The sequence below is a fragment of the Jatropha curcas genome, chromosome 5 (assembly GCF_041381405.1).
Source record: "Jatropha curcas cultivar XTBG-Jc1 chromosome 5, XTBG_Jcur_1.0, whole genome shotgun sequence".
Classification (NCBI taxonomy): domain Eukaryota; kingdom Viridiplantae; phylum Streptophyta; class Magnoliopsida; order Malpighiales; family Euphorbiaceae; genus Jatropha; species Jatropha curcas.
In genome coordinates, this window is record NC_143155.1 from 28,754,715 (window position 1) to 28,782,676 (window position 27,962).

At 30.3% G+C, this 27,962-nt stretch overlaps 2 protein-coding genes and 5 pseudogenes across 3 annotated transcripts; 5 read left to right on the top strand and 2 right to left on the bottom strand.

The window, feature by feature from the left end:
• Window positions 1-406: 406 nt before the first annotated feature.
• Window positions 407-2,208, top strand: LOC149496534 (UPF0481 protein At3g47200-like; annotated as a pseudogene).
• A 247-nt stretch (window positions 2,209-2,455) lies between these two features.
• On the bottom strand, window positions 2,456-3,280 carry LOC149496535 (putative WRKY transcription factor 46; annotated as a pseudogene).
• A 6,082-nt stretch (window positions 3,281-9,362) lies between these two features.
• Window positions 9,363-11,234, top strand: LOC149496536 (UPF0481 protein At3g47200-like; annotated as a pseudogene). The gene is made up of 3 exons (XR_016320881.1): window positions 9,363-9,446; window positions 9,698-10,365; window positions 10,398-11,234. The product of XR_016320881.1 is annotated as a UPF0481 protein At3g47200-like (transcript).
• A 7,790-nt stretch (window positions 11,235-19,024) lies between these two features.
• Window positions 19,025-19,556, top strand: LOC149496537 (NADPH HC-toxin reductase 1-like). Its single transcript, XM_089721358.1, has 2 exons — window positions 19,025-19,278; window positions 19,415-19,556. The coding sequence occupies exons 1-2, from the start codon at window positions 19,025-19,027 to the stop codon at window positions 19,554-19,556; spliced, it is 396 nt and encodes a 131-aa protein (XP_089577484.1).
• A 713-nt stretch (window positions 19,557-20,269) lies between these two features.
• LOC149496538 (UPF0481 protein At3g47200-like) lies at window positions 20,270-22,159 on the top strand. The gene is made up of 2 exons (XM_089721880.1): window positions 20,270-20,454; window positions 20,579-22,159. Exon 2 carries the CDS (start codon window positions 20,596-20,598, stop codon window positions 22,045-22,047), a length of 1,452 nt encoding a protein of 483 aa, XP_089578006.1. The 5' UTR covers window positions 20,270-20,454; window positions 20,579-20,595; the 3' UTR covers window positions 22,048-22,159.
• A 2,521-nt stretch (window positions 22,160-24,680) lies between these two features.
• On the top strand, window positions 24,681-26,483 carry LOC149496539 (UPF0481 protein At3g47200-like; annotated as a pseudogene).
• A 247-nt stretch (window positions 26,484-26,730) lies between these two features.
• LOC149496540 (putative WRKY transcription factor 46) lies at window positions 26,731-27,555 on the bottom strand (annotated as a pseudogene).
• Between the last annotated feature and the right edge of the window lie 407 nt (window positions 27,556-27,962).

A 27,962-nucleotide genomic window follows, 5' to 3' on the forward strand; every position in this document is an offset into this window, starting at 1 on the left:
TCGCTTTTGAAGGGATAAAATCTATCTTTCAATCGCCAAAACACTTCTCGCACTTCAGGTTTGCACCCTTCTCCCTTTCATATATAAACATGTATTTTCATGTTCACATTGAGATAGTATTCGGTTAAAATTTTGTAACGATAAATTTTTGAGAAATACACTTGAAACGTACCTTATCTTTTTAAGAAAAAACTTTAATTTTGTTATCCGTCAACTGATTTACAAACAAAAGAAATTAATATAAAAGGTACTACTGATAAAGACAATACAATTATCAAAATTAATTAATTAATTAATTGGAAGGACAACAGAGCCTTGCATTATTAATGAGAAAAGAAAATTCAAAGAGAGCATTCGTCTATAAAAAGGTTTAAATTGTTTGGATACACCCACGCCCAACACATTTTTGTCGCCTTTGAAGGAGAAAATCTGAGTGCTTTCAACTGCCAACTAGACCACTTCTTCAGGCAAAGATCTTGCACTTCAGGTTGGCACACTCTCCTGAAAAATTTTGCCGTTTTTTTAGTAATGAAATGTAATATTGATAACCTTGAATTAACTTTGATTTCCAATTCTTATACATTTCCTTTTATATCAGTTTTGATCTCTCCCTGTCAAAAGTTCTTTTTGATTGCTAAAAAGATGTGTTGTGTGCAAATGGAGTTAATTAATTAACAAATATTTTTTTAAAAAAGATATATATGAAGTATATTAGGTGTTCTTGGGCAGATGGGACAGAATGGTGAAGGAAGTAATTCAAATGATGTCGAAGCTGAAAGCGGAAAGCAATTAGTCATTGACATAACAGACAACTTAGCGCGTTTACTATCGGAGCCAGCTTTATGGCCAGAAATTTGTATCTACAGAGTTCCAAGAAAACTTCGAGCTATAAATCCGTCAGCCTACACTCCTCAAATGATTTCCATAGGCCCTTTTCACCACAATGAAGATTCATTGAAACCTATGGAGAAGCAAAAACTGAGATATTTGGCAGAATTCTGCAGAAGGACTGGCAAGACTTGGGTTGAGCTTGAAAACAAAATTAGAGAATACGAATTAACAATCCGTCACTGTTATGACCAAACATTTGAGCAGTATGAACAGAACATGTTTGTAAGAATGATTCTATTGGATTCTGTGTTCATTATCGAATTTTTCTTGAAAAGAGGAGAGAGTTTTATTTGGACAGAAAAATATAAAGCTGATTATATATTAGGCAAACCATCGCGCGAAGATGGCATATTAGAAGATTTGATATTGCTTGAAAATCAGCTGCCTTATTTTGTGCTTGAGGATTTATATAAATTTGCTACTGGAAATTTTGGTTTTCTTTCTCTCGTGCGCCTCAACTTATCGAATTACTTGCGTCCTCCGAAACTTCGTGATGATGATCATAAAACTCGCGATTGCTTCTCCATTTTTTATGGGTTTTGGATTTCGAATATGTTCTGCTGTCAAAAAGAGAACAAAACTATGAGAGTGCAAGCGTAGAAGGAGAAGAAATTGAGGAGAAACCTAAGCACTTGACTGATTTGATTAGAAGAAGAAGATCCTACAAACATCCAGTGTCAAAGAATGATGCTTGTATTGAAAGTCTTTATAGTGCTACAAAGTTAAATGAGGCAGGAGTCAAGTTTAAGGTGGATAAACAGGCGTGGCCCCTAGATATAAAATTTGAAAGTGGAGAATTGAAAATGCCGAGATTTGAATTTCATGATGGCACAGAACGATTGATAAGAAATCTGATGGCTTTTGAGCAGTGTCACTATCCAAATGATCCTTACATATGTGAGTATATATGGATATTAGATTTTCTAGTAGATACTGAGAGAGATGTGGAATTGCTTATTCAAAATGGTATTATCACTAATTTGCTTGGGGAGTACAAATCAGTGGCTAAGATGGTGAATAAGCTTTGTCTTGAAATTACAACATGTGGGTCTTGTTTCTATGGAGTAAGTGTGGATCTTAATAAACATTATGAGAATCGTTGGTTTAAGACTGTGGCTATCATGAGAAGTGTATATTTTAGCAATCTCTGGAGAGGGACTGGAACTATTGCAGCACTTGTACTTCTATTTCTCACTTTTATACAATCTGTATACTCGCTCAGTCGTATATTTTAAGTTCAGTATGCTTATGTTGTTGTAGTGATGTTCTTATTATATGTTGTTGTGGTAATGTTATTATATTTTAATGTTCTTATTATATTATATGTTACTTTAATAAGACTCTGCTCGGTTTGTGATTTGTATTTGTTTTCCAACTTTTGACATTCTAATAAGAGTTTGCTTTATCTGTATTGCAAAGTGCTTCGGCTCCCTTCATCCCCTCCCTCCTTTTTATTGCTTTGTTTAGCTATCAAAAGGGCAGAGTCTTACTGTTTTAGCTGTAAGTTACCTTATCTGCCGCATTTGCCAAATTTAAAGCCATAAACTTTTAGTCCACAAGCGAATTAATTTTTAATCTACTATTAGTTTACGAGCCAAATTGATAAAAAAAAAAGGTTACACCTACTCGTCATTAAACTCCCTAATCAACTGAAAAATTTTCTGGGAAGGCACCACCCGAGACTCAAGAACCTTCTCTTAATCTCTCTTTCGAAGCACTGACCCATCAACATCATAAAATTAATCCTATTAATAATTAACCAAATAATTCTAAAGGGAGATTGGAGTCGAAATCCACCTTATCTATTGAAAGATCCCAATCTCCGATTGGCGAATTGGTAACTGAAGTTGGAGCGGAATCAGATTCCGGCGTTCTTGCATTATTGTCTATTCCAAAGCCGGACGACGTCGCCGGAGATATCGATGCAGGTGAAAAATTAATAAAGAAATCATTCTCCATTATTGACTTCTTGAAAATATCAGTTTCTTCATTGAGAGAAAATGGTGGAAATATTTCCAAGTCGTCGCTTTTACTGAGTCCTTCTCTGTAGTTGAAAGATATCTCTTTGAATAGCTTGGGCTTCACTTCTTCGTGTTGTTGCTGTCGTTCTATTGAGCAATTATCCTCACCTTCTTGCGACTTGTCGTTTATTGAGGCTGCTAAACGAGCAGCTTGAAAACATGTGTGCCTTCCTCTATAGGTCACTTGAAATATTGGTCTTGATCTGATCTCTGAAATTGTTTTGTGGCTAAACAAACTTGTGAGTGACGGTGAGTGCATCTATAGTATCCTCTGCAACAAAACATGTCGTTTAGTGAATGTGGTGTGGTGTCTGGAAAACTCAGAATTTTATATTTTAAGATTATAAAAGTCAAAATTGGTGTGAATATCGTGGAATGGAAATATTATATTTTTTGGTTCCTTGAATCAAATCTATATCACGTAGAAAAGTGAAATAATGAGATTTTCGATAATGCCTTTAATGAAATTTAAAATGTTATAAAATAACTTTATTAATAACCAATTAATTTTTTTAAATATTATGTTTAATGAATAATTAAAGTTAAACACATACCAATTAAATTTTTATTTTAAATACTATGCTTAATAGATAATTAATGTTAACCATATATTAATAATATATTTTATTTTTAATTATTTTAATGTCATATAATAAGGCTATACGTGAAAATTAAAAATTCTTTTATTTACGATATGCTTTAAATTTTATTCAATTTATGATTTAAATTAAATGTTAGAGCGAAATACATATTATATACTTCATGTATTTATTATTTAACTTAATAGATAATAAAATAAATTTACAATCTATAATCTACGTACATGTGGGAATAGAGGAGGGAATTATGAGATTTCCTAAAGTAACCCTAGTTTAATTTGAAATTCATGATATATCATTTTAATTAATTTTTTAATGCATTTTAATCGGAGAAAATAAATCTATTTATCCTTTTGAAGATCCTTTTTATTCTATTTTTACTGCCTTTTAATCGAAGAAATAGATTTCATTTATACTTTTGAATATCCTTTTAGTTAGATTTTTATGCATTTAATTCGAGAAAATATATATATATATATATATATATATATTCTCTATTTGATCTTGTAATATTATTGTCTAATGATTTTTATAATTAATAGTTTTTTATATTTTTAATCATATATTCTCGTGTTATATTGCTTTTTATGAGGTAAATCGAAAACTTTATTTCAACTATTGAAAGTGGAACTTAAATTCTATTAATTTATTATGTTATAAATTTTTAAAATAACTAAACATTTTATTATTACTATATTAGTTAATTACAATGAAATTAAAATAATTTTTTTAAATATATAATTTCTCTTTAATTTTTTTAGAGAGGATGATGTACACTTATTTGAATCATTTACGTATTATTGTATTTTAAAATTTTTTAAATTTAACAAAACAATGGAATTATGAAACTATAATATTTGACTAATATAAAAAAATAGATTTTTTTATATTTTTTTAGTCTAATGAAATTTTTTTGAAAAAATATGCTATAAATATTTGAATTTGCTAGAAATAAAAAGAAAATTCAAGAGCTCTATTTTCATTCAATATTTTATTCTTTTATTTTTGAAATTTATAGAAATTTATTTAATTTTTCTATAATTTAATAGGATATGTTTTTTAAAATATTTTTTAATAGATATAAAGATAATTAGACCTTTAAAATTTTAATATTTTTTCAAATATTTTATACGTGACTTTGTAATTTTTGAATTTAATCTCATTTATATCTTCTTTAAACTTGATAAAGTACATTCTATTATTAATGTTATTAATTACAACTTTAAGTAATTTATTTTGGATTTTGTGCAAAGATATTGTCCAAAATATTATCTACTATTGATAAAATTTCAGTTTAATTTCATCCGATGAAAATAATTGATGTGAAGATCAAAGTCATACATTATATTGTGGCTATGTACAGTAAATCGTGATTTATTAGATTAATGTTATAATATTACCAAATTATAGAATATTTTGCAGTATGATAAATGCGAATTTGTAGTGATTTTATAAAATTAATTAACAATAAAATTATATATATTTTTTATTAAAGAGGGAGAAACATAAACATCATTTTCTTTTGTAATTAGATATTATAATACAATACACATTTAAAATTTCATTGTATATATAAAATGCAACATTAATAAATCGTTGTTTTTATTTTAATTTAAATAAAAATTTATACTTAAATATTATGTAAATAAAAAATAACAAAGTTAAACGAGTAAAGTCCACGTGGAACTTCCGTCATAAAATAACTGGTCATAATAAATGTAATAACATTAAAGAGTTAAAGACTTATGTTAAAAGTGAGGGCTATTAAAGTTTGCCACAAAATTTTACCTTGGAAAATTAACTCTAGTGTACTGAGAGATCAAGACATGAATTTATTACTCTAGTGTACTAGTCAATAACAATGTGGACCTACAAATTTATTACTTCCTTGTTCTAGGAAAATTTAATTTTTTCATAAAAATTAAAAAATGATTGAAATATATTGATTTTTCAAAAATATAAAGTAGAATGTGTAAATTATTCTTATTAAAATTAAAAGATCCTTATCTAATTTTGCTAAAAAATACTTAATAATATAAATAAAATTAAAAAATAATAATTAATATAGTCTCAAAATACTAAATAAATACGTAAAGTAAAACAAAATAAAATATTTAATTATTGCTATTAAAGTGTAACGAAGGGAGGAAGTGATATATTAGAATAGGAAAGATTGCATTATCGAGGAGAAAAGACAGTGAAAGAGAGCATTTGGTCTTAAATTGGTTGGAAAAATATGCACCCCACTATATATAATAACCTAACACATTTTGTAGCTTTTGAAGGGATAAAATCTATCTTTCAATCTCCACAAACACTTCTTGCATTTCAGGTTTGCACACTCCTCCCTTTCATATATAAACATGTATTTCAAATATAAATTGAGATAGTATTCGGTTAAAAATTTTGTAACTGGTGAATTTTAAAAAAATTACGAGATTATTTTTTAAAGAAAAAACTTTAATTTTCTTATCCATCAACTTATTTACAAACAACAAAAGTAATATGAAATGCATGATTGATAAAGAAAATACAATTATCAACTTTAATAGTGGGAAGGACAGGATGGCGTTGCATTATTAACGAGAAAAGAAAAATTTAGAGAGTATGTGTCTAATACGCAGCCAACACATTTTTTTCGCATTTTGAAGGAGAAAAATCTGAGTGCGTTCAACTGCTAGCTAGACCACTTCTTCAGACAAAGATCTTGCACTTCAGGTTTGCACACTCTCCTGAAAAATTTGCCATATTCTTTTTCAGTACTGAAACATTATATTGATACCTTGAATTAACTTTGATTTCCAATTCTCATGGATGTCGTTGTATATCAGTTTTGATCTCTCCCTATCAAAAGTTCTTTTTAGTTGTTAAAAGATGTGTTTCTGTCCAAATGGAGTTTATTAGCTAACATTTAAAAAAAAAAAAAAAAAAATTGAAATGTATTAGGCGTTCTTGGTTAGATGGGACAGAATGGTGCAGGAAGTAATAATTCAAATGATGTCAAAGCTGAAAGCAGAAAGCAATTAGTCATTGACATACCAGACAACTTAGAGGATTTACTATCGCAGCCAGCTTTATGGCCAGAAATTTGTATCTACAAAGTTCCAAGAAAATTCGAGCTATAAATCCGTCAGCCTACACTCCTCAAATGATTTCCATAGGCCCGTTTCACCACAATGAAAAATCGTTGAAACCAATGGAGAAGCACAAAATGAGATATTTGGCAGAATTCTGCAGAAGGACCGGTAAGAATTGGGCTGATCTTGCAGAGAAAATTAAGAATGGGAAGAAACAATCCGTCACTGTTATGACCAAACATTTGAGTCGTATGAAAACAACATGTTTGTAAAACTGATTCTATTGGATTCTGTGTTCATCATCGAATTTGTCCGTGACATCCTCCCCCACTCAATCTTCAGCACGTCCTCGTGCCGAGGGAGGACGACTCGCCCTTGGACCGTTCTTGCTTTACGCCCCACTTCGACCCACTTCTCTGGCTCTGCTCTATCCATGCTTGCTCCGTTAAATATGCTCCTATCCACATTCACGGTGCCTGAGGTCTCCATGCCATTGCTTCGACACTGCCGATGCCTAGGACTTCGCCATTGCTTCGACATCGGGTGGAGTAACGATGCCTACGACTGCGCCATTGCTTCGACATCGCCTGGAGTTGTGGTGCCTAGGACTGCGCCATTGCTTCGACACCACGTGGTGTCAAGACACAGGGCGGTACATTTGACTCTTAACCCTGGAGTGCGTGTTTAGTCAAGTGGACTTCGAAAACGTGCAGCAAGTCGACTCTGATACCACTCTGTAATGGCCTGGAGTCTTGCGCAGCACTGCGCCCGTGCGGGCGCCCCGGGAGCCTGCCCACATGGCAGTACTTTGTCTCCGAGGCAAGCCTTATCATACCGTACCACACTGGTTTCGCCCTGCCATGGGCTCATAAGGGAAGCAGCCCAGCTCCCGACCAGTTGTGCCCCGCGGCACAATACCTCGCCTGCATGTAGACTTTGCATGGGGTAAGGGCCACTAGGGTGGAACAACGCCTTAATCGCTAAGCCGCCCGAACCCTTGCAGGTTGAAACGCAGCCTAGTACGCTCTTTCATAAGGGCCTAACACAGTCACGGAATTTGTCCGTGACATTGGGCTTCACTTCTTCGTGTTGTTGCTGTCATTCTACTGAGCAATTATCCTCACCTTGTTGCGACTTGTCGTTTATTAAAGCTGATAAACGAGCAGCTTGAAAACACGTGTGCCTTCCTCTATAGGTCACTTCAAATATTATAGAGTTCTGATCTCTGAACTTATTTTGTGGCTAAACAACCTCGTGAGGGCATCTATAGTATCTCTGCAATAAAATTTGCTACCAATATTTTACCTTGGAAAAATTAACTATAGTGTACTGAGAGATCAAGACATGAAATATAATCAATTACTAGTCAATAACAAAGTGGACCTACTCCCTTTCAAAAAAAAAAAAAAAAACAACGTGGACCTACAAATTTATTACTTCATCCGTTTGAGCGACATTTAATTTTATACCTAAATTGGTTGGAAAAATGTGCACCCCACTATATATAATATACCTAACACATTTTGTCGCTTTTGAAGGGATAAAATCTTTCTTTTGAATTTTATAGAATTTTGTTTAATTTTTCTATAATTTAATTGGATATATATTTTAAATATTTTTTAAATAGATATAAAGATAATTAGACCTTTAAAATTTTAATATTTTTTCAAACACTTTATATGTTACTTTGTAATTTTTTAATCTAATCTCATTTAAATCTTCTTTAAACTTGATAAAGTACATTCTATTACCAATATTATTGTTTACAACTTTACATATTGATACTCATGTAGAGTTGAAAACTTTAAGTAATTTATTTTTAATTTGTGCAAAGATATGGTCCAAAATATTACATGTTATTGACAAAATTTTAGCTTAACTTCATCAATTACTAATCTAAGTATGTGAGACCAAGACATGAAATATAATTAGTTACTAGTCAATAACAACGTGGACCTACAAATTTATTACTTCCTCTCTTCCAATTTACGAGCGACATTCAATTTTTTCATAAAAATTAAGAAAATAATTGAAATATAATGATTTTTTAAAATATAGAGTAGAATGTGTCAATTGTCCTTCTTAAAATTAAAAGCTCCTCATCTAATTTTGCTACAAATACTTAATAAATATGGATAAAATTTTAAAAAATAATAATTAATATAGTCTCAGAATTCTGAATAAATACTTAAAGTGGAATAAGATAAAATGCATAATTGTTACTATTAAAGTGTAACGAAGGAGGGAGTACCATATTAGGACAGAACAGATTGCATTATCAAGGAGAAAAGAACAATGAAAGAGAGCATTCGACTTAAATTGGTTGGAAAAATATGCACCCCACTATATATAATATACCTAACATATTTTTGTTTGAAAGGATAAAATCTGCCTTTCAATCTCCAAAACACTTCTTGCACTTCAGTTTTGCGCACTCCTCCCTTTCACATAGAAATATGTATTTTCACATTTAAATTGAGATAGTATTGAGTTAAAATTTTGTACCAGTGAGTTTTTAAAAAATTACCCAGAAATACACTTTTGAAACTACCTTATTTTTTAAGAATAACTTTAATTTTGTGATCCATCAACTGATTTACAAACAAAAGAAATTAATATAAAAGCTACGACTGATAAAGGCAATACAATTATCAAATTTAATTAATTAATTGGTAGGACCAGAGCGTTGCATTGTTGATGAGAAAAGAAAAATCAAAGAGAGCATTCGTCTATAAAAAGGTTAATATTGTTTGGATACACCCACGCCCAACACATTTTGTCGCCTTTGAAGGAAAAAAACCTGAGTGCTTTCAACTGCTAGCCAGACCACTACTTCGGGCAAAGATCTTGCACGTAAGGTTTGCACACTCTCCTGAAAAATTTTGCCTTTTTTTTTTTTTCATTACTGAAATGTAATATTGATAACCTTGAATTAACTTTGATTTCCAATTCTTATACATGTCCTTGTATATCAGTTTTGATCTCTCCCTGTCAAAAGTTCTTTTTGGTTGCTAAAAAGATGTGTTGTGTGCAAATGGAGTTAATTAATTAACAAATATTTTTTTAAAAAAGAATATATATATGAAGTATATTAGGTGTTCTTGGGCAGATGGGACAGAATGGTGAAGGAAGTAATTCAAATGATGTCGAAGCTGAAAGGGGAAAGCAATTAGTCATTGACATAACAGACAACTTAGCGCGTTTACTATCGGAGCCAGCTTTATGGCCAGAAATTTGTATCTACAGAGTTCCAAGAAAACTTCGAGCTATAAATCCGTCAGCCTACACTCCTCAAATGATTTCCATAGGCCCTTTTCACCACAATGAAGATTCATTGAAACCTATGGAGAAGCAAAAACTGAGATATTTGGCAGAATTCTGCAGAAGGACTGGCAAGACTTGGGTTGAGCTTGAAAACAAAATTAGAGAATACGAATTAAAAATCCGTCACTGTTATGATCAAACATTTGAGCAGTATGAACAGAACATGTTTGTAAGAATGATTCTATTGGATTCTGTGTTCATTATCTAATTTTTCTTGAAAAAAAGACTATTGCAACAGAAGAATCAGAAGAATATAAAGCTGATTATATATTAGGAAAACCATCTAGCGAAGATGCCATATTAGAAGATTTGATATTGCTGGAAAATCAGCTGCCTTATTTTGTGCTTGAGAATTTATATGAATTTGCTACTGGAAATTCTGATTTTTTTTCTCTCGTGTTCACCAACTTAGGGTATTACCTGCGTGCTCCAAGCATTGATGATGACGATCATAAAATAATAGATGTTGCGATTGCTTCTTCTCCATTTTTTATGGGTTTTGGATTTCGAATATGTTCTGCTGTCAAAAAGAGCACAAAGACGATGAAAGTACAAGTACAGAAGGAAAAGAAATTGAGGAGAAGCCTAAGCACTTACTGATTTGATTAGAAGATTAAGATCCTACAAACATCCAGTGTCAAAGAATGATGCTTGTATTAAAAGTCTTTATAATGCTACAAAGTTACACGAGGCAGGAGTCAAGTTTAAGGTGGATAAAAAGGCGTGGCCTCTTGATATAAAATTTGAAAGGGGAGAATTGAAAATGCCAAGATTTGAAGTTGAAGATGGCACAGAACGATTGATAAGAAATCTGATGGCTTTTGAGCAGTGTCACTATCCATATGATCCTTACATATGTGACTATATGTTGATATTAGATTTTCTAGTAGATACTGAGAGAGATGTGGAATTGCTTATTCAAAATGGTATTATCACTAATTTGCTTGGGGAGCACAAATCAGTGGCTGAGATGGTGAATAAGCTTTGTCTTGAAATTACAACACGTGGGTCTTGTTTCTATGGAGTAAGTGTGGATCTTAATAAACATTATGAGAATTGTTGGTTTAAGACTGTGGCTATCATGAGAAGTGTATATTTAGCAATCTCTGGAGAGGGACTGGAACTATTGCAGCAGTTATACTTCTATTTCTCACTTTCATACAATCTGTATACTCTCTCAGACGTATATTTTAAGTTCAGTGTGCTTATGTTGTAGTAGTGATGTTCTTATAATATGTTGTTATGGTGATGTTATTATATTTTAATGTTCTTATTATAGTATATGTTATTTTAATAAGACTCTGCTCGGTTTGTGATTTGTATTTGTTTTCCAACTTTTGACATTCTAATAAGAGTTTGCTTTATCTGTATTGCAAAGTGCTTCGGCTCCCTTCATCTCCTCCCTTCTTTTTATTTCTTTGTTTAGCTATCAAAAGGGCAGAGTCTTACTGCTTTAGCTGTAAGTTGCCTTATCGGCCGCATTTGCCAAATTTAAAGCCATAAACTTTAGTTCAATTTTCATAACGACCATTGCGCTCAATGATTCTAAATATTTATTTCAGTCCACAAGCGAAAGTAATTTTCAATCTGCTATTAGTTTGCAAGCCAAATTGATAAAAAAAGGGTTACACCTATTCGTCATTAAACTACCTAATCAACTGAAAAATTTTCTGGGAAGACACCGCCCGAGACTCAAGAACTTTCTCTTAATCTCTCTTTTCAAGCACTGACCCATCAACATCATAAAATTAATCCTATTAATATTTAAGCAAATAATTCTAAAGGGAGATTGGAGTCGAAATCCACGCTATCTATTGAAAGATCCCAATCTCCGATTGGCGAATTGGTAACTGAAGTTGGAGCGGAATCAGATTCCGGCGTTCTTGCATTATTGTCTATTCCAAAGCCGGACGATGTCGCCGGAGATATAAATGCAGGTGAAAAGTTAACAAAGAAATCATTCTCCGTTATTGAGTCCTTGAAAATATCATTTTCTTCATTGAGAGAAAAGGGTGGAAATATTTCCAAGTCGTCGCTTTTACTGAGTCCTTCTCTATAGTCGAAAGATATCGCTTTAATAGCTTGGGCTTCACTTCTTCGTGTTGTTGCTGTCGTTCCACAAACTGATGGACCGCGCGTATCCTCGTCCAACACCGAATTAATATGATATTATCCGCTTTGAACCAAGCCCTCACAAATTTATTTTTGATTACCTTCCAAAAAATCTCATACTAATGGATTGAGTTTGAATCATTATATTTTAATTCCTCTTCTCTTTTTCATTTGACGTGGGACTTGGGAGGATATCCCAACATAAACAACCTTGTGAGTGACGATGAGTGCATCTATAGTATCCTCTGCAACAAAACATGTCGTTTAGTGAATGTGGTGTGGAGTCTGGAAAACTCAGAATTTTATATTTTAAGATTATAAAAGTCAGAATGTGGTGTGATGATATATCATTTTAATTAATTTTTATGCATTTTAATTGGAGAAAATAAATATGTTTATCCTTTTGAAGATTCTTTTTATTCTATTTTTACTGCCTTTTAATCGAAAAAAATATATTTCATTTATATTTTTGAATATCCTTTAGTTAGATTTTTATGCATTTAATTCGAGAATATATATATATATATATATATATATATATATATATATATTTTCTATTTGATCTTGTAATATTATTGTCCAATGATTTTATAATTAATAGTTTTTCTATTTTTAATCATATATTCTCATGTTATATTACTTTTTAGGAGATAAATGGAAAACCTTATTTCAACTATTGAAAGTGGAACTTAAATTCTATTAATTTATTATGTTCTAAATTTTTTAAAATATGACTAAACACTTTATTCTTATACTATATTAGTTAATTACAACGAAATTAAAATAATTTTTTAAAAAATATTATTTCTCTTTAATTTAATTTGGAGAGAACACTTATTTGAATCATTTACATATTATTGTATTTTAAAATTTTTAAATTTAACAAAACAATGGAATTATGAAATTATAGTATTTGACTAATATAAAAAAATAGATTTTTTTTATATTTTTTTAGGCTAATGAAATTTTTTTGAAAAAAATATGCTATAAATATTTGAATTTGCTATTATTTTTGTTTTCAACCTTTCTATATTAAAAATGAAATAAAAAGAAAATTCAAGAGCTTTATTTTCATTCAATATTTTATTCTTTTATTTTTGAAATTTGTAGAATTTTATTTAATTTTTCTATAATTTAATTGGATATGTTTTTTAAATATTTTTTAATAGATATAAAGATAATTAGACCTTTAAAATTTTAATATTTTTTCAAATATTTTTATGTGTGACTTTGTAATTTTTGAATTTAATCTCATGTATATCTTCTTTAAACTTGATAAAGTACATTCTATTACCAATATTATTGTTTACAACTTTGCATATTGATTCTCATGTGTAGTTGAGAACTTTAAGCACTTGATTTTTGGATTCTATGCAAAGACATGGTCCAAAATATTACAAGCGATTGATAAAATTTCAGCTTAACTTCATCCGACGAAAATAATTGATGTGGAGATCAAAATCATATATTATATTGTGGCTATGCAGAGTAAGTCGTGATTTATTAGATTAATGTTATAATATCGCCAAATTATAGAATATTTTGCAGTATGATAAATGCAAATTTGTAGTGATTTTATATAATTAGTTAACAATAAAATTATATATATATTTTTTATTAAAGAGGGAGAAACATAAACATCATTTTCTTTTTAATTAGATATTATAATAGAATACATGTTCAAAATTCCATTGTATATATAAAATGCAACATTAATAAATCATTATTTTTATTTTAATCTAAATAAACATTTATACTTAAATATTATGTAAATTAAAAATAAAAAAAGTTAAACAAGTAACGTACACGTGGAACTTCCGTCATAAAATAACTGGTCATAATAAATGTAAGAACATTCAAGAGTTAAAGACTTATGTTAGAAGTGAGGGCTATTAAAGTTTGCCACCAATATTTTACTTTGGAAAATTAACTATAGTGTACTGCGAGATCAAGACATGAAATATAATCAATTACTAGTCAATAACAATGTGGACCTATAAATTTATTACTTCCCCAGTTCCAGTCGAAGTTTAATTTTTTCACAAAAATTAAAAAATGAATGAAATTTATTGATTTCTTAAAAATATAGAGTAGAATGTGTAAATTGTCCTTCTTAAAAATTAAAAGCTATTCATCTAATTTTTGATACAAAACATCTAATAAATATGGGTAAAATTAAAAAAAATAATAATTTATATAGCTTCAAAGTCCTGAATGAACACGTAAATTAGAACAAGATAAAATATTTTAATTGTTACTATTAAAATGTAACGGAGGACGGAGTACTATATTAGAACAGGACAGATTGCATTATCGAGGAGAAAAGAATAGTGAAAAAGAGCATTCGTCTTAAATTGGTTGGAAAAATATGCACCCTGCTATATAAAATATTTCTAACATATTTTTGTCACTTTTGAAGGGAAAAAAATCTGTCTTTCAATCGCCAAAACACTTCTTGCACTTGAGGTTTGCACCCTCCTCCCTTTCGTATATAAACATATATTTTTACATTTAAATTGAGATATTATTCGGTTAAAATTTCGTAATGGTGAATTCTTAAAAATTACCAAGATTATTTTCTTAAGAAAAAACTTTAATTTTGTTATCCATCAACTTCTTTACAAACAAAAACAAAAGTAATATGAAATGCATGATTGATAAAGAAAATACAATTGTCAACTTTAATTAGTGGGAAGGACAGGATGGCGTTGCATTATTAACGAGAAAAGAAAAATCAAAGAGAGTATGTGTCTAATACGCGGCCAACACATTTTTTTCTCTTTGAAGGAGGGAATTATGAGATTTTCTAAAGTAACCTTAGTTTAATTTGAAATTCATGATATATCATTTTAATTAATTTTTTATGCATTTTAATCGGAGAAAATAAATATATTTATCCTTTTGAAGATCCTTTTTATTCTATTTTTACTTCCTTTTAATCGAAAAAAATATATTTCATTTATACTTTTGAATATACATTTAATTAGATTTTTATGCATTTAATTCGAGAATATATATATATATATATATATATATATATATATGTGTGTGTGTGTGTGTGTGTGTGTGTGTGTTCTCTATTTGATCTTGTAATATTATTGTCTAATGATTTTTACAATTAATAGTTTTTTCTATTTTTAATCATATATTCTCAAGTTATATATAATACCCTGAATTTTTATTTTCAAAACTTTTGAATTTTTAATAAATCAAAAATCTGAATTTGTGACAGTATGGGCTTAAGTACTAAACAATTTTGATCTGAGCCCAAATTGTGACTTGGTCTTAAGTCCAACACAAGTTATCGGAACTTCTAGTCGAAAATAAATTAAACTTCTTAGAATTGATATTGGACCACTTAAAATAATAATAATAATAATAATAACTATTGAATCTGTAAACGCAAAGGATAGTGAATTATGGAGCAGAGTTCCGCAATTATATTCCAACTGGGTTGTAAATGAATAAATAGAGTATAGACATTTATTATTTGGATTGTACTTTGGAAATATTTGTGAAATAAATTATTGGGCTTGAATCAACAATTGTGAATAGAACGCGAGTCTTAAGTAATACAGGCTTACTACGGGTTTCGGGGGCCTTAAGTCCACCCAGGTCCTAGTGCCGATCCCGCCCACGGAAATGGGTCGTGACAAAGTTGGTATCAGAGCATAAGTTGGGCCTTAGGAATCAATTGCGGAACATAGGAAATTAAATATAGAGCTCCTATGTTGGGGTCGGCCGTAACCAACAAAGGAGATGTAGTCTGGATTGAATTCCATTTTAGTGCCGGTGGACGCATCGTGCATGAAGATGGAAGGAAATCTCTATGAAACTTAGGATGAGAACTATAGGTACATAAATAATAGTGAGGTATAGAAAGGTCTAGGTAACTGACGTTTATAAAAGAAAATATTTTGAGTTTTGCTAAATTCCCTCCATCTATTTTGAAGCAGAAGATCAGTTGGAAATTGGTGTAATGGCTTGATCACCCAGTACACCTTGATTCGACAAGAGACACTGCTTCAAAAAAAAAAAAATTATTTGAAACTGTTTAGAAAAGAATTCGGAGTTTTAAAGACAGTAACAAAGTGAATTTATTTGAACTATGATTTGAGAAAAATGTCTTGTTATTTGCTTATTGGAAATTATTTTTTTTGTTGTTTGGTTTTATTGTTTTGTCGGCATGTCAAAAATTTGTTTGATTTTAGACTTTAAATGACTTACGAGGATTGCATGTTTGATTTATTTTGATCATATTGTCTATCTCGAGGACTAAATTAGGCCTATAGAAATTAATAATGATAAACTAATAGAGATCAAATTCTAGAAATGTTACTGTTAGGGATTAAAAAGTGGAAATTGTAATTACAAAGGTTAGAAAAGGAGGATCTAAGACAAATAATCATACTTATAAGAAATCCTAAATTTACCATGGTGAAACTCATGAATGTGAATGTATATAAAAAAAAAAAGGGTGAGAATTTAAATTGTAGTAAGTGTACTAGACATGATATATTTAAGATTCTAGCACATGTAGGATACTTAATGGGCTAGACCAAGTTCATAAATCTATTATAATAAAATGAATGTAGAAAATGATGAATAACTTTAAATCACAAATGGGGAATGAATGGAGAAAGGAACGTGGATGCTGTAGGAAAACTTAATAATTAAGGGAATTTGATGTATCTAGATAAAGAGTCATGTAGAAAGGACTAATACTATTTATTAATCTAAGTTAAGAAAATGTATATAAAATCTGCTTTAAAGAATTAAGTACGAAATTAGATCGATGTGCTAAATAAAATAAAATAAAAATTTAATAAATTTTTTAAAAAAAAATCATCAGTAGAGATTGAAAAATTAGAATTAGAAATCCAAGAAACAATGACCTTACGACGTAATTAAATTTTGTGTAAAATGATGGTTTCACGCCATAGATTCATGTACCCATGATTAAAATTCTTTTAAGGATAAGATTTAATGAGATGGGTACACTAATGAGACATGGAGGATAAAAAAAAAATTAAACTGAATCAAAAAAACTAAAGAATTTGGATAAGACTAGGGGATGTTAAATCGTAGAAAGGCCGATGATGATAATATGGTTAATTAATTTATCTACTATGAACTGCTAGAATAAATAATAAGAAATGAATCGGGAAAGAAGTAAAAATTCAGATGTAAGAAATATGCATATATATATATATATATATATATATATATATATATATATATATATATATATATATATATATATATATATAAAATGATAAAACAAATAACTAAATAAATAAAGATAAAATAATAATATAGTATAAATATAAATATAAATAATAAATAATAATAAATCAATAAAAATAAAAATAATAAAAATAATAAAGATAAATTTTGGAAAAATTTAAAGTGTGGATCAATTTACTTGATAGACTAGTAACAGCAAAAGGAATAGTAATGCTAGAGATTAGAATGTTCTTGGAATGAAATATGAGATAGTAGACTGGAACTAGATGACTTAAGGATTATCCTCGTGGAGATAGACAATTCATTTTTATTAAATACCAAAAGGTTTTAGAAAATACAATGAGTATTGATTTCAAACTTCATGAAAACATTTTTTTTTATACCACGATTGATATTGGTCTTGAAATGAAATAAAAGTTAAATGCAAATTTTTATTATAAGAATTTCAAAGTTATGTGTGAGTGATATGCCGATATTTTTAAAAGTGAAAAGGGAAAGTTTTTGAAAGTTTTTAAATAGCCAGTTACTCATAAGATGGTCAACCTAGGCTGTAGTTGTCAACTCATTAGTCGAATTTTTAAATAAACGATTAATCTAACAATTAATATCGCTGAAACAATGTATAGTAGAACTATTAGAAAAAGAGGACTCTTAAATTGCTCAAAAATCCTTAGTTAGTAGACACATTAGGTGAAATTCAGTATTGTAGACTATTAGTAGGAATGAATCTAATGAGGTAGAAATTTCTCAAGAATAAGAAATACAAATCAATAAAACTTAGAGATAGATACATTAAGAATTGAAATTTTAGTACTATTCCTTTTTGACCGTAGTGAATTGTGACAAATCAGAACTAGAGAGATTTGATAATTTAAGCTTTTGGGTAGTTTGTCATATCATAAGAAAATTATTCAACTCTAGGGGATGTTTTGAAGTTAATGATATGTTGATAAATACAACTTAAACATGTGGTAATTAATTTCTTCTGGCTTTTCGATAAATATTAAAATTAATACATTGAATTCCTTACAGTAAAAGAATAAAAGAATCTAGTGAAGTGAATCATGAAGCAATTGATAAAAATTTTGACATGCTAGCCAAAGGAGGAAAGATCTGAACTAAGTCGAGATCTAGATAATAACACCAGGTAACATTATGCTAACCTGAGAAACTAAAGATGATAAGGTTGAATGGATAAATTTAAGGAAGTCACAAAATACCTTGCTAAACTTAAATAAGAAAAGGTTAGATAGATAAGTTGATATTATATTTTAAAACTTTGATGAAAGTAAAACAATTAGTTTATGTAGTATAGATGCTAATTAGAGATTTGCTACTGTTTCATAATTAAGGCATAAACTGAAGTCCCATATAGAAATGAATAAATTATTTAGTTGACATAGAATTTGACGCCTATTTATTTGATGTAATATTTGGATGGTAAGATAACATATAGAGTCGGGATTTAAGAAATTTCATTTAAGACTTTTATATATTGATAGGTATTAGGTGAAAGGTAAATAGTTGGGGCAATGACTGTACGAATAACTTCGTTGCATAAATAAATAAATTAATAATCGATTAATTCTGTATAATACATATTAAAATTAACAGTAAACTGCAAACTATTTATTAGGCATACACACGATCGAAGACGCTCTCAGAGCAAGAAGTGCTTAGGCATAATAGCGAAAAGCTTGAAGTAGTGAGCATTACATGTGGATTAGTGGGAGGAGGAACCGTACATTCTGCGATGTCTCAGAGTATGGGAATACTAATCTCACAAGTTACAGAGGATAAGATTTGGTATCCCACACCTAGGCAATTGGAAGACATAATAGGAAAGCTACCAATTGTTCATATTGAAGATGTTCGCGAGGCTCATATTTTCTGCATAGAGAAGCCATCCGTTAGCGGTAGATTTTTATGTGCTAAAGCTTTATTATCATCGGCAGAGATTGCCAATTATTGGCAAAAGAAATACCCACATATTGCTATTAATGGAGAGTAAGTTAATTTCTGAGTATTGAAAGCAATAAATAATTCATATTAGAGTGTGTATTTCTAAAAATGAGAGACCTCAATCTCGAAATTCAATTAGAAATGAATTAAGAAAAGTAATAATTTATTGATTGATTTTCAGGTTTGTGGAGAATTTGGACAGGGAAATTGTTTTGAGCTCTACGAAACTGAAGGAACTTGGATTTGAATACAAGCATGGCGTCGAGAAGATTTTAGATGATACTTTAAAGTGTGCTCAAGAATTGGGCCAGCCTCAGTTTTAACTCAGCCCATTTAGTGCTAATTAAATAATTAATTAATGTGATATGCTAAAAATAAATATGATGATGCAAGGCTTGACTCTCTTTATATATATATATATATATTCGCTAATAAAATTTATTCTGGTAGCAACTTTACTTTATTTTATGAATTAAAAAAGACTTGCACCAATTTGGGTTATTTCCCTATTTTGTAATGTACTGCTATTTGAATTTAAAAAAAAAAAAAAAAAAAAAAAAAGACTTGAAGAATTCAGGTCTCGCTAATTAAAGGAGCAAAAAGTCAACAAGCAAACCCTAACAACCAAGAGAAACTGACATATGCTTCAAAAAAACAATTTTTTGTCTGCCATTTTATTCAACCAATGTATTCTAAATCTTATCAACCAGGGTTAAATCGAACATAATTTGGAGTCTATTAGTAACATTAATTTTTCAAAAAAAAAATATTTAAATATTTAGTAAATATTATAAAATTAATTAATTAATTTTCTCACGCCATATCGGATCCACGACTTTCAATTAAAAATAAACTAAATAAGTCAAAAAAAAAAAAAAAAAAGAAACGGGAAGGACTCTATATGATCTAACTACCCCACTAAAATAATTTGAACATTCATCTTATAAAATTAAATAAATGTGACCATTTATACATTGTATTCTAACAAATCGATCGTCAAGATTTCTTTTATTTTCCATTTTTTTTATCCAACCAATCGTGCAAAATTTCTTGTGTGGATGGACATGCATATTCTCATTGGAGAAGAAAAGGCTGATATGTAACATTTTTTTCCCATCGATGAGGGATATCAGTCATATAAGTGGATGAAATATAGATAATTACGCTTACATCTCAGCCAAAGTATCCATTTTAGCATGCACATTCCATAATATTTGCTAAGTAAGTATATTTTTTTACACATTTAATTTTACTTGTAATGGATCGATTAAGTTGAGGTTAGAGTTGTAACGTATGATTGCGTATATCAGAACTGATTAAAAATTCTTTTTGTTTGTATCGCTAGATCAAGCATTCTAAGTGATGGGAAAGAACGAAACAGCAGATTCAGATGCTTCAAAAGAAACAAAAAACCAAACCAAAGTTGAAATTCCACTACTTCACGAGTTGCAGCGTTTAATTTCAGAGCCAGGCTTATGGCCATCTGAGCTTTGTATCTACAAAGTTCCAAGAAAACTTCGAGCTTTAAATCCAGCAGCCTACACTCCTCAAATGATTTCAATCGGCCCTTTTCACCTCAACGACGACGGTTTGAAAGTCATGCAAAAGCAGAAATTGAAATACTTGGTTGGCTTCTGCACGAGAACTGGTAAAAAAGATTGGGTTGATCTTGTAGACAAAATCCGAGACTGGGAGAAAACAATTCGCCACTGTTATGAAGTTTCAACAACTGATGAGATATCCAAAGAAGATTTTGCAAATATGATTCTGTTGGATTCTGTGTTTATTATCGAACTTTTCTTGAGAAGAGGAGAAAAATATAAATTCTTTGAGAACGGAAATAATGACAAATATGAAGAGGATTATATTCTTGGAAAATCGACGAGAGAATATGGTTTATTAGAGGATTTAATATTAGTGGAAAATCAGTTACCGTATTTTGTTCTTGAAGATTTATATGACCTCACCGTCGGAAAGTTAAACGAAGAAGGCTATCCTTCTTTTTCCGATCTTATGGTCAAAAATTTATGGGACTATTTATCTCCGCCACCAATTGACGAAGAACATAAAAAATGTAGCTGCGATTGCTTCTCTTGCTTTTATTGTTTTTGGATTCCTAGATGCTTCTCATGTTCAAAGCTCAACGATCAAAGCGTCAAAGGAGAAGAAGAAGACGACTTTAAAGAGAAACCGTTAAATTTCACGGATCTAATTCGACAATATCGTTGCTATAAGCGTCCCAAGTCAAATAACAATAACGGAAAAACAGTGAAAAATCTATACAGAGCTACAAGGTTACACGAAGCAGGAGTGAAGTTCAAAGTGAGTCCAAAAGCCTGGCCAATCAACATGCAATTTGAAAGAGGAGAATTGAGAATGCCATTATTTATAGTGGATGATAATACAGAGCGATTGATTCGAAATCTGATGGCATTTGAACAGTGTCATTATCCAAACGATCCATTCATCTGCGATTATATTTGGATTCTTGATTTTCTGATATACACAGAGCAAGACGTTGATTTGCTTTGTAGAAAGGGGATTATTGTTAATCTGTTAGGTGATAATGAATCAGTGGCTAAGTTGGTTAATAATCTTGGTTTGCAAATAAGGGCGTCTGGTTCTTGTTTTTACGATATGAGCGTAAGGCTCAATGAACACTACGATAATCTATGGTATCGTTCGGTGGCGGTCTTGAGAAGGGTGTATTTTGAGGATCTTTGGAGAAGCACCGGAACTGTCGTCGCCATTTTGTTACTGGTTTTCACCGTCACACAGTCTGCGTCTTCTATTAGAGATTTGTTACAAAATTAAGACTGTTTGGTTGTGCAATCTTTTCAATTTTTTTTCTATTTCCTGATTCATTGTTCTATCTGTAATGTTTATCTCTTTGAACGTTTCGCTATTCTAATAACAGCTTTTCATATTCGAATTTGAAACTGCAAATCTTAAAGTCAGAAAATACGATGCTAAGCTTTATGACAGTCCAATCTATTCCCACTCATTTTGGGCCAAATAGCCCATTATGATAAATTGAGGACCAATGCTCAATTTATTATTATATTGTAATCGCGATCCACTTTCAGAAACTCAATTCCAGCGTAAGAGATTATATTAGTATATTAGAACAGGACAGATTGCATTATTGAGGGGAAAGCATAGTCAAAGAGACAGTCGTCGGTTGGGAAAAATATGCACCCTATATATATATACACTTGAAAAATGCACCTACTTCGACTTATCCCTTTTTTTTTTTTAAGAAAAATATTTAATTTTGTTATACATCAACTTATTTACAAACAAAAACAAAATTAATTTGAAATGCATGACTGATAAAGACAATACAATTATCAACTTTAATTAGTGGGAAGGACAGGATGGCGTTGCATTATTGAGGAGAAAAGAAAAATCAAAGAGAGTATGTGTCTAATACCCGGCCAACACATTTTTTTCTCCATTATTGACTCCTTGAAAATATCATTTTCTTCATTGAGAGAAAAGGGTAGAAATATTTCCAAGTCGTCGCTTTTACTGAGTCCTTCTCTGTAGTTGAAAGATATCTCTTTTAATAGCTTGGACTTCACTTCTTCGTGTTGTTGCTGTCGTTCTACTGAGCAATTATCCTCACCTTGTTGCGACTTGTCGTTTATTGAAGCTGCTAAACGAGCAGCTTGAAAACATGTGTGCCTTCCTCTATAGGTCACTTCAAATATTGTAGGGTCTTGATCTGATCTCTGAACCTCGTGAGGGCATCTATAGTATCTCTGCAATAAAGTTTGCTATCAAAATTTTACCTAGGAAAATTTACTATAGTGCACTGAGAGATCAAGACATGAAATATAATCAATTACTAGTCAACGACAACATGTACCTACAAATTTGTCCGTTTCAGCGACATTTGATTTTTATCCCTAAATTGATTGGAAAAATATGCACCCCACTATATATAATATACGTAACACATTTTTGTCGCTTTTAAAGGGATAAAATCTGTCTTTTGAATTTTATAGAATTTTGTTTAATTTTTCTATAATTTAATTGGATATATATTTTTAAATATTTTTTAAATAGATATAAAGATAATTAGACCTTTAAAATTTTAATATTTTTTCAAACACTTTTATATGTTACTTTGTAATTTTTTAATTTAATCTCATTTATATCTTCTTTAAACTTGATAAAGTACATTCTATTACTAATATTATTGTTTACAACTTTACATATTGATTCTCATGTGTAGTTGAGAACTTTAAGTAATTTATTTTTTAATTCTGTACAAAGATATGGTTCGAAATATTATATGCTATTGATAAAATTTCAGTTTAACTTCGTCCGACGAAAATAATTGATGTGAGATCAAAGTCAAGTAAGTCATGATTTATTATATTAATGTTATAGCATGGCCAAATTATAAAATATTTTGCAGTATGATAAATGCGAATTTGTAGTGAATTTATATAATTAATTAATAATAAAATTATATATTTTTTATTAAAGAGGTAGAAAAATAAACATCATTTTATTTTTAATTATATATTATAATACAACACATGTTCAAAATTTCATTGTATATATAAAGTGCAATATTAATAAATTATTATATTTATTTTAATCTAAATAAAAATTTATGCTTTCATTATATAAATAATAAAATTAAATGAATAAAATCTACGTGAAACATGTGTCTAAAACAACTAGTCATAATGATTTTTTAAAAATATAGAATAAAATGCGTAAATTGTCCTTCTTAATATATTAAAAGCTCTTTATCTAATTTTGCTATAAAACACTCAATAAATATAGATAAAATTTTTAAAAATAATAATTAATATAGTCTCAAAATCTTAAATAAATACTTAAAGTAGAACAAGATAAAATGTCTAATTGTTACTGTTAAAGTGTAACGAAGGCGGGAGTACTATATTAGGACAGGACAGATTGCATTATCGAGGAGAAAAGGACAATGAAAGAGATCATTCGACTTAAATTGATTGGAAAAATATGCACCCTACTATATATATTATACCTAACACATTTTTGTCGCTTTTGAAGGGATAAAATCTATCTTTCAATCGCCAAAACACTTCTCGCACTTCAGGTTTGCACCCTTCTCCCTTTCATATATAAACATGTATTTTCATGTTCACATTGAGATAGTATTCGGTTAAAATTTTGTAACGATAAATTTTTGAGAAATACACTTGAAACGTACCTTATCTTTTTAAGAAAAAACTTTAATTTTGTTATCCGTCAACTGATTTACAAACAAAAGAAATTAATATAAAAGGTACTACTGATAAAGACAATACAATTATCAAAATTAATTAATTAATTAATTGGAAGGACAACAGAGCCTTGCATTATTAATGAGAAAAGAAAATTCAAAGAGAGCATTCGTCTATAAAAAGGTTTAAATTGTTTGGATACACCCACGCCCAACACATTTTTGTCGCCTTTGAAGGAGAAAATCTGAGTGCTTTCAACTGCCAACTAGACCACTTCTTCAGGCAAAGATCTTGCACTTCAGGTTGGCACACTCTCCTGAAAAATTTTGCCGTTTTTTTAGTAATGAAATGTAATATTGATAACCTTGAATTAACTTTGATTTCCAATTCTTATACATTTCCTTTTATATCAGTTTTGATCTCTCCCTGTCAAAAGTTCTTTTTGATTGCTAAAAAGATGTGTTGTGTGCAAATGGAGTTAATTAATTAACAAATATTTTTTAAAAAAGAATATATATATGAAGTATATTAGGTGTTCTTGGGCAGATGGGACAGAATGGTGAAGGAAGTAATTCAAATGATGTCGAAGCTGAAAGCGGAAAGCAATTAGTCATTGACATAACAGACAACTTAGCGCGTTTACTATCGGAGCCAGCTTTATGGCCAGAAATTTGTATCTACAGAGTTCCAAGAAAACTTCGAGCTATAAATCCGTCAGCCTACACTCCTCAAATGATTTCCATAGGCCCTTTTCACCACAATGAAGATTCATTGAAACCTATGGAGAAGCAAAAACTGAGATATTTGGCAGAATTCTGCAGAAGGACTGGCAAGACTTGGGTTGAGCTTGAAAACAAAATTAGAGAATACGAATTAACAATCCGTCACTGTTATGACCAAACATTTGAGCAGTATGAACAGAACATGTTTGTAAGAATGATTCTATTGGATTCTGTGTTCATTATCGAATTTTTCTTGAAAAGAGGAGAGAGTTTTATTTGGACAGAAAAATATAAAGCTGATTATATATTAGGCAAACCATCGCGCGAAGATGGCATATTAGAAGATTTGATATTGCTTGAAAATCAGCTGCCTTATTTTGTGCTTGAGGATTTATATAAATTTGCTACTGGAAATTTTGGTTTTCTTTCTCTCGTGCGCCTCAACTTATCGAATTACTTGCGTCCTCCGAAACTTCGTGATGATGATCATAAAACTCGCGATTGCTTCTCCATTTTTATGGGTTTTGGATTTCGAATATGTTCTGCTGTCAAAAAGAGAACAAAGACTATGAGAGTGCAAGCGTAGAAGGAGAAGAAATTGAGGAGAAACCTAAGCACTTGACTGATTTGATTAGAAGAAGAAGATCCTACAAACATCCAGTGTCAAAGAATGATGCTTGTATTGAAAGTCTTTATAGTGCTACAAAGTTAAATGAGGCAGGAGTCAAGTTTAAGGTGGATAAACAGGCGTGGCCCCTAGATATAAAATTTGAAAGTGGAGAATTGAAAATGCCGAGATTTGAATTTCATGATGGCACAGAACGATTGATAAGAAATCTGATGGCTTTTGAGCAGTGTCACTATCCAAATGATCCTTACATATGTGAGTATATATGGATATTAGATTTTCTAGTAGATACTGAGAGAGATGTGGAATTGCTTATTCAAAATGGTATTATCACTAATTTGCTTGGGGAGTACAAATCAGTGGCTAAGATGGTGAATAAGCTTTGTCTTGAAATTACAACATGTGGGTCTTGTTTCTATGGAGTAAGTGTGGATCTTAATAAACATTATGAGAATCGTTGGTTTAAGACTGTGGCTATCATGAGAAGTGTATATTTTAGCAATCTCTGGAGAGGGACTGGAACTATTGCAGCACTTGTACTTCTATTTCTCACTTTTATACAATCTGTATACTCGCTCAGTCGTATATTTTAAGTTCAGTATGCTTATGTTGTTGTAGTGATGTTCTTATTATATGTTGTTGTGGTAATGTTATTATATTTTAATGTTCTTATTATATTATATGTTACTTTAATAAGACTCTGCTCGGTTTGTGATTTGTATTTGTTTTCCAACTTTTGACATTCTAATAAGAGTTTGCTTTATCTGTATTGCAAAGTGCTTCGGCTCCCTTCATCCCCTCCCTCCTTTTTATTGCTTTGTTTAGCTATCAAAAGGGCAGAGTCTTACTGTTTTAGCTGTAAGTTACCTTATCTGCCGCATTTGCCAAATTTAAAGCCATAAACTTTTAGTCCACAAGCGAATTAATTTTTAATCTACTATTAGTTTACGAGCCAAATTGATAAAAAAAAAAGGTTACACCTACTCGTCATTAAACTCCCTAATCAACTGAAAAATTTTCTGGGAAGGCACCACCCGAGACTCAAGAACCTTCTCTTAATCTCTCTTTCGAAGCACTGACCCATCAACATCATAAAATTAATCCTATTAATAATTAACCAAATAATTCTAAAGGGAGATTGGAGTCGAAATCCACCTTATCTATTGAAAGATCCCAATCTCCGATTGGCGAATTGGTAACTGAAGTTGGAGCGGAATCAGATTCCGGCGTTCTTGCATTATTGTCTATTCCAAAGCCGGACGACGTCGCCGGAGATATCGATGCAGGTGAAAAATTAATAAAGAAATCATTCTCCATTATTGACTTCTTGAAAATATCAGTTTCTTCATTGAGAGAAAATGGTGGAAATATTTCCAAGTCGTCGCTTTTACTGAGTCCTTCTCTGTAGTTGAAAGATATCTCTTTGAATAGCTTGGGCTTCACTTCTTCGTGTTGTTGCTGTCGTTCTATTGAGCAATTATCCTCACCTTCTTGCGACTTGTCGTTTATTGAGGCTGCTAAACGAGCAGCTTGAAAACATGTGTGCCTTCCTCTATAGGTCACTTGAAATATTGGTCTTGATCTGATCTCTGAAATTGTTTTGTGGCTAAACAAACTTGTGAGTGACGGTGAGTGCATCTATAGTATCCTCTGCAACAAAACATGTCGTTTAGTGAATGTGGTGTGGTGTCTGGAAAACTCAGAATTTTATATTTTAAGATTATAAAAGTCAAAATTGGTGTGAATATCGTGGAATGGAAATATTATATTTTTTGGTTCCTTGAATCAAATCTATATCACGTAGAAAAGTGAAATAATGAGATTTTCGATAATGCCTTTAATGAAATTTAAAATGTTATAAAATAACTTTATTAATAACCAATTAATTTTTTTAAATATTATGTTTAATGAATAATTAAAGTTAAACACATACCAATTAAATTTTTATTTTAAATACTATGCTTAATAGATAATTAATGTTAACCATATATTAATAATATATTTTATTTTTAATTATTTTAATGTCATATAATAAGGCTATACGTGAAAATTAAAAATTCTTTTATTTACGATATGCTTTAAATTTTATTCAATTTATGATTTAAATTAAATGTTAGAGCGAAATACATATTATATACTTCATGTATTTATTAT

What these genes read in the sequence shown, in the direction of transcription:
- LOC149496537 (XM_089721358.1), top strand. Translation starts at nt 19,025, where the DNA reads ATGTCTCAGAGTATGGGAATACTAATCTCACAAGTTACAGAGGATAAG. An exon ending in CATATTGCTATTAATGGAGA is followed by an intron (nt 19,279 to 19,414) that starts GTAAGTTAATTT and finishes ATTGATTTTCAG; the next exon opens with GTTTGTGGAGAATTTGGACA.
- LOC149496538 (XM_089721880.1), top strand. Translation starts at nt 20,596, where the DNA reads ATGGGAAAGAACGAAACAGCAGATTCAGATGCTTCAAAAGAAACAAAA.